Source organism: Leptopilina heterotoma, unplaced genomic scaffold, assembly GCF_015476425.1.
Source record: "Leptopilina heterotoma isolate Lh14 unplaced genomic scaffold, ASM1547642v1 Lhet_490, whole genome shotgun sequence".
Lineage (NCBI taxonomy): Eukaryota > Metazoa > Arthropoda > Insecta > Hymenoptera > Figitidae > Leptopilina > Leptopilina heterotoma.
In genome coordinates, this window is record NW_025111106.1 from 86319 (window position 1) to 98406 (window position 12088).

At 29.6% G+C, this 12088-nt stretch overlaps 1 protein-coding gene across 7 annotated transcripts in view; it reads right to left on the reverse strand.

Annotated features, from left to right (window-relative positions):
• Positions 1 to 241: 241 nt before the first annotated feature.
• LOC122507635 (ankyrin-3-like) overlaps positions 242 to 12088 on the reverse strand; it is a 47722-nt gene continuing 35875 nt past the window's right edge. For 4 of the 7 annotated variants that reach the window (XM_043620449.1, XM_043620446.1, XM_043620444.1 and 1 more), the window contains 2 exons: positions 6077 to 6164; positions 242 to 2729 (listed from right to left, as the gene is read on the reverse strand). In XM_043620449.1, coding sequence (XP_043476384.1) covers positions 628 to 2673 — 2046 coding nt within the window. In that variant the 5' untranslated portion in view covers positions 2674 to 2729; positions 6077 to 6164 and the 3' untranslated portion in view covers positions 242 to 627. Of the gene's footprint in view, positions 2730 to 6076; positions 10301 to 12088 lie in introns of those variants that run through there. The other 3 variants (XM_043620450.1, XM_043620447.1, XM_043620443.1) reach the window with 3 other exon arrangements.

A 12088-nucleotide genomic window follows, 5' to 3' on the forward strand; every position in this document is an offset into this window, starting at 1 on the left:
AAAATATTTAAGTTAATTAAAAATACTATTTAATTGAGTATACTAACAAATTTAATGGTATAAAAACAAACTATGTTATAGCATTATTGTAAGTTTAGGATAATTTATGAAAATATTAAAGAGCAGAATACGTTTTTAATACCATTTATTAAACTTTTAATGGAAGATATCAGTTCTTTGTGTTAATAAAAAGTACTTTTACATTTTGAGATAAAATTTAACAAATTTAATTTAAAAACACATTTTTATTTTTTTTAATTAAGACATTTCTGTAAACATACAAGTTATGACATAAATATACATACATACACAATATTTACATATGCACACTAATTATATTTACACTATTTAAATATACACACTTTATACATTATTTATACTAAAATAACAACAAACATATTTCACAATAAATAAATTGATTATAAAACAATAAATTATGTAAATTATAATAATATAAAGCCCATACACTACTGAAAGTTGCAGCAGTATTGACAATATTTCTGTATTACAAAAACTGTTGAGAATATGTTGTTAATATTGATGTCAATTTCAGCATTGCGAGTGGTAACTAGAAATTAAAACGAAAATCTAATGTCTCTATTTATAAGTTCATAATAATTAAATTTCCTATAGAACATTTCCAAACACCTGAAAATCTCGACAAGAAAGATAACTAAGAATTTTCTCAATAACTAGACACGGTAGATTTTTTTCGCCGAAATTCATAAAGAAATCGATAGCTTTATCCACAGAAGCTTCTAATGATTTAATTCTTGATAATCTACGATTTATTAAAAGTGCATAACATGGAAACTTCAAACTTACATTTGAAAAATAAGTTAATTCATTTCTTAATTTTGCAATTTTAATAACACGTACTAATGTTGAAAAATTCCATGTTAAAATATTGTAATATGAAATATTTCTTCTATGCACTACTATCGCTTTCCTTAATTCTTCCTGTTCTAGTTTTGACTTTTCAAAATAAGTAGAAGCTTTATTGAAATGAGAAGGTTTTATAAAACATTTAATATAATTTCCGATTTTATCCTCTCTTAAAGAGATGAAAGACAGAAGAACTTCTAATCCCTGTCCACCAGTTGACCACGAACTTGAGACTAAACCTTGAGTATGGGAATCAGGAGACAAATTCCACAATTCTTTGTCTCCTAATTCCAACAAGGTTAGTACAGCTTCGGGATTATTAAATGAAGCAGCCATTTGTAAAACTGTCCACCCTTCATTACTTCTGTCATTTAAATTTGCGCCATGGTACGCGAAAAGTTTTATCATTTTCGAACATGGATTCTTCACATTTGTTATGTAATACATAAGAGGAGTATAACCTAAATAATTTTTTACATTGACGTCAATGCCTTTCGCCAGTAGAAGATCTACTGTTTCAAAGGCACCATCAATTGCTGCAAGATGAAGAGCTGTATTCTCTTCTATATCATAAGCATAAACGTCTGTAAGAAATTCCAAAAAAATCTTCATTTCCTTCCAACGACCTGTTCTGCACGCTTCAAAGAAAGGATTAAAACCATTATGTCCTGAAATTTTAGGATTTGCTCCATAACTCAGTAATAGCTTTAATATCTTCCTATCAAAAACAGGTCCCGGTAAGAAATTCGAATCATGCAATTCCTTACAATAAGAATTCCAAGAAGAATTTAAAACTTCTCGCGTGGTCCACTCACCACAAACTAAATGTAATGGATTGCTTGGACAATCCGAATGTAAAATTAGTCCGAAATTTGTTTGACACGAATTCGGATTGACCTGCGCTCCAAAGTTTAACAGAATACTGCAAATGTTCTCGTTTCCAAGATATGATGCATAATGAAGAGGTGTTAAACCACTACGAGTTTTGCAATTGGGATCCGCTCCTTCTTGTAAAAGAAACAGCACAACTTCAGACAGTTGAAGACTCACTGCGTAATGAAGTGCTGTTTCGCAAAAACTACCTTGAAAATTTAATTCGTAGGGAAGAAATCGATTCTGTGTTTCATCTCTTTCCACATTCCTTTCAATCAACGGTTTAGTGAAACCTATACTTTCTTCTAAATATTTTTCACAGTCTTCTAAAACTAATTGTAAAATATGTTTGTTGGCTATTTTTGCTGCGAAAAAAATTAACAAAGGATAATCTAAATATTCACGACTGACATATTTTTGAAGCTGAAGAAGTAGTTTTAAGATATCCTCAATCTTATCATATTTAACTATTTTAGAGAGTCTTAGACTTCTATTGAATATACACTCTGTTGGAAAATTTTTATTAATGTACAATGGCAAATTATTTACAAAAAATTTAACTACTTCTTCAGATCCAAAAATAATAGCCTGACGCAGTAAACACCAATCACTAATTTCTCTATTACTTAATAATATTTTGACTATATCTACAGAACTCTTAATGGCATAAAACAATGGAGTTTTCTTATCTTTGTTTAAAGCATAAATATCCGCCCCTAAGTTACATAAAACTGTTACTGTGTCTAATGAGCCTATTATTACCGCAGCGTGTAAAAATGTGTTGCCAAATTTATCGCTTTGGTAAACACTTCCTTGTAATAGCAACTCATTAACGAGGCACTGATTATTCTGCCTCATTGCTTCCTTAAAACTCTCCATAAAAATTTCGGAAAAGATGTTAAGAGGATCTGCCATATTTTCCTTTATTGTACTTTTTACGTGTCGCTTGAACGTTGTACCTTCAATGATTTCTGTAAAAAAAATTAAAGAATATTTCTAAATGAGTTTTAAATGGTATATCTATATAGTTTACGAAGCATATATGGCACACCAAAAATTTCCATAAACTTGACAGTACCTTGCCACCAAATTTAGAAATATTAACCCAACCCTTACAACATAAGATATTCTATGGATATCCCAATTCCGTCCCACTTAGATCTATAGCTGTCTGGGATATCAAAAGGATACTTTATGGATATTCCTACAAATATCTTAAAGTATTGAACTTTTTATACCCTGAAAATCTCAAGGGGATATTTCTGTATAGTTGTATAATGGCTTGTGGATATATGTGGGATGTGGTATTTAACATCCCAGGAACATCCTTCAAAAGTGTATTGTTATTAAATGTAAAATCATTTAAAAGTTTGAGTTAATAAACTAATCTTAAAAATTTGCGTTAACAGCTTGTCAGCAAATTTATGTCATGAAAATAATTATTATACACACAGGTTTTTTTAAATAAAAAACCGGTATTACGATACCAATTAAGTGAAACAAATCTATTGTATTTTATATTTTATAATTTGATTTATTTATTTTTTAGATTCTACTTATTACTTTATTTTCTTCCTTTAAATTTCAAGAAAATAGTTTAAAAAATAAGTATCCACCATGAATATTTTAGGGATGTCTTAGTAGAGGGAACTTTTAATATCACAGGGAAATCTATTTGCTGTAAGGGAAGTAGCACGTAATATTACAGTAATACTAAAATGTCCCCCTGGTGGCAATATTGCCCGGTAATATTACAGAGTTATGGGTTAAAATCAAAAAATCGTTGAAAACTTGTCCTGGATAAATAATAATTTGTTTGTTAAAAATTCATGATTTAAAATACAAACATCTTGCAAAGTATAATTTTATCTACAATACCTAGTTATTTAATTTAATTTTTTATTGATACAACAGGTACAAAATAGTAAAAATATGTCCAAAATGTCATCGTGTCCCGTGTCCCTATATACATTTTAGGATATAAAAAAATTTTTAATTCAATTTTTTATTATATAAAATAAAATTTCTTTTCGTGTACGTGTTCTCCAATGTATAAAGTGTAATATAGGAAAGTGGTGAGAATTTTTATAACACTAAATGCGAAATTTAAAGAATTTTTAACGTGTCCCCAGATTTGAAATTTTTTAATATCATCGTGTCCTCACACACATATTTACCGGTTTTCAAATTGGTATCGCAATTGAAAGTTGAAAAACTATGAAATAAATCAAGTATGATATAAATTTGATAATACGTGAGCATAGAGGAATGTCAAAATCAATTTAAAAATCAGTAAAATGATATTTTGATAATATTAAGAAAAGAGTACATCTTTTTTTGTAATCGTCTCCACAAGTATTTTTTTAAAGGCGAACATTTTTAAATGGTAATTAATATATAAAAAAAATTTGCTAGTATATGTATATTATTTGTGTGAATGTATAATTAAAACTAAATTCAAGTTTTCGAATAATAACAAAAATAAAAATTCATGTTTATTATTTTTTGTCATCGTGTTCCGTCCGACATATATTTTTTTAAGGAGTGAAGTCAGACGTTACATAGACAGAAAGAAATTTTCTAAAATCTATTTGGTTAGTTATCAAAAAATATTTTCAGAAAGTCATATTAAAACGATTAACACGCTAAATAATATGTTATTATTATTTAACAGGTAAATTCAGTATTTAAATAATGAAACTAACTTAAAATGAAAAATTAATTATTACTATAAACCTTTTTTTGTAATTTCATCATATTGAAATAGGTTAAATATGTGATTACTAAAAAAAATATTATTAACCACTTCACTGGCGGGGCGTTCCAAATGGCGTTCCACGCGCCGAGGCCCAGACTGGCAAAAACACCGAAATGGCGTTCCTAATAAAACATTATTTTTAAAGAGTGTACACTACTTTTAACTTATACAAAGCAATATTTCTATAGTTTAGACATCATGGAACAAGATTATCACAATAAAAATTTCAGTTTTTGGGATTTTCAATGTTTTTTCAAACAATGAAATAGTCAATTTTTACCACTTTTCACCAAATGGCGTTCCACTTTTTTTCAATTTTTACACAGTAAAACTCATATTTTTTATTTAAAAAATATATTTACATACAAAACATTATAATATAATAATGTAGTAAGTAAAAATAAATATAAATAATTAATAAATAAAATTTAATAATTATTAATAATAACAAAAGTGGAACGCCATTTGTTAAAAAGTGTTAAAAATCGACTATTTCAACGTTCAAAGAAACATTGAAAATCTCAAAAACTGAAATTTTCATTGTGATAATCTTGTTCCCTGATGTCTAAACTATAGAAATATTGCTTTGTAGTAGTAAAAAGTAGTGTACACTCTTTAAAAATAAAGTTTTATTAGGAACGCCATTTCGGTGTTTTTGCCAGTCTGGGCCTCGGCGCGTGGAACGCCATTTGGAACGCCCCGCCAGTGAAGTGGTTAAGCTAATAAGTATTCCTTGATCTTGAATTTTATGATTTTTGACATATTTTAGAACATAACTAACAAAACAGACAATTTTTTCAACATTTTAAAGATTTTATTTTCTTTTAAAAAGTTAGGCACATATTGTCGATTTTTTGATTTTGACCCTTATATACAAAGTAAATAAAAATTGCTATAAAATGTTTTTTGTCCACAACTTTTTTAAAATGTTAGGACACCTATAAATATGTTTCTTTAATTTTAGAAATTTTTTACACTTTTTTGACATATTAACAAATATTTAGAGTTATGTTATCAAAAGAAATTAAACTTTTAAAAATAAAAAATAAAAAAGGTAAAATTTGAAATTTGTATTTAAAATCTTTGTGTGAAAATTCAAATAATCATTAACAATTTATTGAGTATTTAAAACACAATCAATTAACCTATTGAAGGAACTAATAATAAACTATTATTGCAAAGTCTTTGGAATTTAAAAAATGTAAAAAATATAACTTTCTAAATTTTGTATCTAAAGTTATATGTTCGATAACTATTAAAATTAGGTTGTAAAATAAGAACAATTACTTTAATTGGCCTAACTTTATGCATTTTTTATCTATTTACGAAAATTTATTAATTTATAAATAATTATTAAACAACGAAGAAAAGTTATAACTTTCTACACTGTAACTTGTTACATAATAATAAAAATGTAAGAAATACAATTCATTTATTATTATAGAATATATTTATCTGCCTAGTAAAAAAAGAATATGCTCTAAGCAAACAGAATTGGTGATGACTTAAATGGTGGTAATCGTAAAAATTCAAGAAATTATTAATTAATTGTTTTCTTACCTTCTGTCGATTTAATTTCCAAAGTTCTGTACGTCAAATTGCAATTTTCTCTCTGTATTCGTAAGTCAGCAAATAGCAAAGTTGGGACCTAAAAAATACAAACATTTTTAATGGAATTAAATTCATTTTTTTCAATAAAGTAGTTGAAAATTGCCAACGTTCACAACACACGTAGTCTTTTAAGGAGGAAGTTAAGTATTGACCACGATACAAACAGTGTTTTTCATTGTGAGCAAAATTTCAAAAAGGGGCTACGTAGTTTATGAACCAACCCTTTAATACTAAATTGTGTTCACGTGAATAAGCTACCGCATAATTTTAAAAGTTTCTACTTTCTATTGACGGTATATTTCAAAATTTTATTAAACTATTTTGACTAATAAATTTTCGGCTAACGTAGATAAGTCTGTCTTTAATCAAATTTATGAGCTTGAGAAGGAAGTCGAAAATCTTAAAACAAAAAAGCAAGCAAAAATGATAGACTTCTTTAAAATTAAATAAATAAAATCTTCCAGTTTAACTCATACATTTTAATAGTTATTCGTTGTATATTCATTAATTGAATTAATTTTAAAAAACAATATTAATTCATAAACCTTTATAAGCAAGAGAAATCGCTCTTGCACCTCTGTAAGTGAGAAACTGGATAAGTGAGAAACCTTTATATGCGAGATAAAATTGACGGTCCCTTAAACTCTCGCTTATCCAGGTTCGACTATATAACAATTTACACACAATATAACATCCCAGTAGAAAAAAAGTATTGGAACAGAGCGAAAAGTATTGGCTGTGAGTTTCTGCCAATACGTTTTCGCGTGAAAACCATATTTGGGGCATTCTGACAATCCTGCTTTTTCACCGTCAATACTGTCCTCTTGAATCTTTCGATTTCACGTTCATTGACTCGACTTGAGTGTGTACTGTTGATCTATTACCACATAATTTAGGGAGCTTTCGACGTTCGCGCTAGGGGCGCTGTGAGTATAAGTCACAGCGCTTATCTAGAAAATACCCTAAATCATATGGTAATAGACCAACAGTACACACTGTGTACTACACAGTCTGCTGTCAAATTTTATTTATTTGCATTTTAACAAAGTTTTATATTTCCTGTTCGTTATCAGCATTTTTACACATTAAATCAATCAGTCTTTTTGATTAAAATGTCAAATCGAGTCAATGAACGTGAAATCAAAAGATTCAAGAGGACAGCATTGACGGGAAAAAGCAGGATTGGCAGAATGCCCCCAATACGGTTTTCACGCGAAAACGTATTGGCAGAAACTCACCGTCAATACTATTCGCTCTCTTAAAATACTTTTTTACTTGGATCAATTAAACAATGAATAACTTTGAATTTTTGTACAGTGGAACATCGATCTTCCGTCAGGCACCGGGTCAACACCTTGACAGAAAACTAAAAAGACGGTTAGTCGAAGGTACAAGAATTTATTTATTTTGGACTACTACATACAAACCAACAATTTTACAAAAAATTACCTAATTAATTAAAAAAATTTATTTAAAAAACGTAATATCTTATATTTTCTTATTTAAAAATTAATTTTTTAATAAAAAATCTAATTTTTGCATCGTTTTGTTGCACATACCTATCAATAAATTTTTTAATGTTATTTTATAAAAATAAAAAAATTGAACTCAGACAGTGACGGATAACCGCGGTGACGATGCGATAGACCGAGAGATGGATATTCATAAATTGAAAGGAAAATTGTCCCGGAATATAAAAATTCTGATTTCAAAACGAAACAGTGAACAATTATTAAAAAGTAGTAACAGCAAAATTTGAAGTCGGCACAGTAGATTCCTCTTAATTTATTTAAACTTATCTTTTTCATTGATACATATGTTAAATGCAGTCGCGTCTGTCAAATTTTGCTTTTACCATTTTTTAATAATTTTTCACTGTTTTGTTTCGAAATCGGCAATTTTATATTCCAGGACCGTATTTGGTGGACGAAAAAATGATTGAGTCAAACGCCCCAATAGGGTTTTTGTACAAATCTGTATTGGCTTACCTGCAATAAAGAGATACGCGCCATTTACTTAATATATCATTTTATTATGCAGTGAGCCCTCATTTGATAAATATTAATTATTTATATAGTATCTTTGCTCTGTTTCGAAATTTTTTGACATTTTTTCTTTTACTGATTTAAGAAATGCGTTTAACCCATTAACGCCGAACTCGTGAAAATTCTATGATAATTTTTAAGCTACGTTATTATAAATAAAACGATTGACAATTTGTACCAGAGGTACATTTTCTAAAGGTTTTGGATGTGCTCTTTCCGATTCCGGTGTCAAAAATAAATTTCATCTAAACCAAAATTAAATATGGCGGTTTTAATGTCAAAAAAATTCATTTTTTCAAGTTTGACATTTTTTTCATCTCGAAAAAATGTAAGAATAAAATTCTCTTTTCAACCATTGGTGCATAAAAATTATACGCTTTCGAGAAAAGTAAAGTAGAATTAAAGATGTCAAGATGACGGACCAATATGGCGTCAAATCTAACGTAAAATTTGAAAATTTTGAGCAATATTATTTATATTGCCCAAAAGTCAATGGATTCGACTGAATTTTGTTACTCGGGGGTTTTCGGTGTCGCTGCCTACGAATATGAACTATATTTTCAAAAATTCAAAATGGCGGATCCAATAAGGCGGATGAGTTTTACAAAAATTTATCGAATTCACTTGAAACTTGTCACTCGAGGGTTTTTGGGGTCGCTGATTACGAATATGAACTTTATTTCCAAAAATTCAAAATGGCGGATATCTTCTAAATTACAATAATTCTAAAGATTGTTTAAATCCACGCGAAAATGCGGTTGTAAAATGTAAAATTGGAAAGTAATGTATAATGATAGACAGTATGAAGCGGTTTACTGCCCAGTAAAAAAAGCAGGATTGGAAGAGAGCGAATAGAATTGACGGTGAGTTTCTGCCAATACGTTTTCGAGTGAAAACCGTATTGAGGGCATTCTGCCAATCCTGCTTTCTCGCCGTTAATTCTGTCCACTTGTTTCTTTCAATTTCACGTTTATTAACTCGATTTGGCATTTCAATCAAAAAGACTGATTGATATAATGTGTAAAAATGCTGATAACAAACAGGAAATATAAAAAAAATAAAATAAAAATGTTAAAATGTAAGTAAATAAAATTTGACAGAAGGCTGTACTGTTGGTCTATTACCATATGATTTAGGTATTTTCTAGATAAGCGCTGTGACTTATACTCACAGCGCCCCTAGCGCGAACGTCGAAAGCTCCCTAAATCATGTGGTAATAGATCAACAGTACACACTCAAGTCGAGTCAATAAACGTGAAATCGAAAGATTCAAGAGGACAGAATTGACGGCGAGAAAGCAGGATTGGCAGAATGCCCCCAATATGGTTTTCACGCGAAAACGTATTGGCAGAAACTCACCGTCAATTCTATTCGCTCTCTTCCAATCCTGCTTTTTTTACTATAGGTGCCAGTCGCCAGAAGAAGGCAAAAGCATGCAGAGCGAGCACAATGGCCCAGCAAACATATTCTTAACATTAAATTACCTTCCAATTTTAGATTTTGCAACCACGTTCGTGCATGAATTTAAACAATGTTTTGGATTTTGTAAAAAGAGTTTGTGCTTAGAGAAAGAGTGGTTGAAAATTGTTTCTTTACCTATTTAACGTCATTTAAACCAGCCAGTGCCGTATTGTGTCGGTCGGTGAGCCGAAAAACAATCCGAAAATTGTCTGTAACAATCCGGATTTCATCCAATTAAAAGATTTAAGGACGGTTTCATCAACACTGATTATTAAAGGTTAATCAATGATTAAATCCTCAATTGATTAACTTTTAATTGGAGTTGGTAAAACACGAACCCCAGTCCAAAAATAAATCTGGTATAGTTTGGAATTTAAAAATTTAGTTTCGGACATTTACACAAAGTTTTTGAAGATAATCAAAAAGGTAAGTGTACAAGAATAATCAGGACTTCGATATACTGAATGCAATTTATGTTATGCAACAGCGTCAGTGGGGAGTTGTGCAACACATCAGTTTTAATAATTCTTTTTATTTCATTCGAATTCTAGGGCAGACCGAGGTGAGTTGTAACAAAGCCGATTTCTCAAAAGCTATGACTTTTTAAAAATTTTGGAAAGCGTGAATTTATTACATTTTTGATTCACTATTTGATGCAAATTTACTTGACCACCTGAGAAAAGTTTTTAAGATGTATTTAATATATATATATATATATATCTCGAAATTTAAGATAAAAAATAATTATAAGTTTATTGTGTATAAATAATGTTATAATTGTTTATTATTTATTATTGTTATTTTCTACACTGTAAAAACAGTGTCTCAAAGTAAGACATTTTTGTCCCCTCTTTTGAAACATATGAGGTGTTTTACCTCAATAATTTTGAGGTAAAACACCTCAAATGTTCCAAAAGTGGGAACAAAACGTCTTACATTGAGACACTTGTTTTTACAGTGTATTGGTGTTTATGTAAATTCATTTTCATGAAATATGTGTAGAGTGTAAATAAGGCATATTATATGCTTAAATATTGTAGATGCGTGTATAGTGTAGTGGATAGCGTTAGTGTTCAGTATGCGTTAGGTCTAGGGTTCGTATCCCCCCATCGGTTAATAATTTATTTCGTAAATATGCGGTTATTCAATAAGTGGTGTGTATTAATTAACAAAAATGTGAATAAAATATCTCAAGTGACGTGGAATTTAATTACTTGAGTGATTCAAATTTTTTTGTTTCCCATTTCCATTACTATGGATCACCCAACTATAGATCTTTTCTGCCCTACAACGGAAAAAGACACATAAGCGACAAATAGGTCCAACGGAGATATTTGAGAGAAACCGTTTGCGTTAAAACAGGGGTGTATCCAGGGGGGGGTTCAACCCCCCCTCCGAAATTTTGGAAAAACATATATGTTAAAGCTTAAATTTCTAATTTTATTCTGAGTGAAAGTATAGTTTATTTCCGAACGTTCCCGAAACACAGTTCCGAGTTAAACCGATGTCGCTTGCGTATAGTTTCCGCTGGACATCTTTGCTCTATTCACTGAGTTTACAAACTAAAAAAATACATTTATGCGCCCTTGCAGATGTGGTTTCGCAAACGAAGCCCTGCTTGGCAGTATTTACAATGGAAAAAGAACGCAAACGATTTTGTGACGTAGTTCATGCCTTTTGCAGATTCTGGACTACGCAAAGTACTTCATGTGTCTTTTTCCATTGCAATTTCTCATTTTTCGCGAATTCCAATATTTTCAATATTAATTTTTTACTATAAATAACTTAATATTTTTATTTTAATTACGATAGTTAGATGCAGTTTTTGATTACGAATCCATTGATACCAAAAACCTATTTTTCACCAAAATGTCGCTTATGTATAGTTCTCTAATTTTGACTTATTTGTAATTTTAAAGTGTCTAACTTCAAGTATTTGGAGGAAATTATTCTAAACAGACTTTTCTTTAACTTAAACTCATATTTGCAATAGTATAAACATTTAATTCACATCTTTACCTCCCAACACGTGTTCATCAACCGCCATAGATTTATATAGTTTACCGATAGACTAATTTTGCAGTAGTTTTTACTTCTTCTAGGAGTTAAATAATTTTCCATGTAATTTATGTTATAGGTTTTTATAGAAAATTATCAACTGTGAAAAGGTGTAAATGCAACTACTTTAAGTAGTAAAATTAACTACAGTTATCAGTTGAACTGTGTCAGGAATGCCTTTAAGTATTAAGCAAGTCATCGTAGCGGGCGAGCGTGGTTAGGTGGTTAGGTTATCAGTTTACGAATGTTAGGGTCGAGCGTTCAACTCCCGACGTTTAGAGATTTTTTCTCCGTTAGGTATATTTACATTAAATATATAAGGTACAGGTATAAAAGTGGGTACGGAAAAATATAAAAAATACAACTCGATAATATTTATAATAAATTATAAATAATT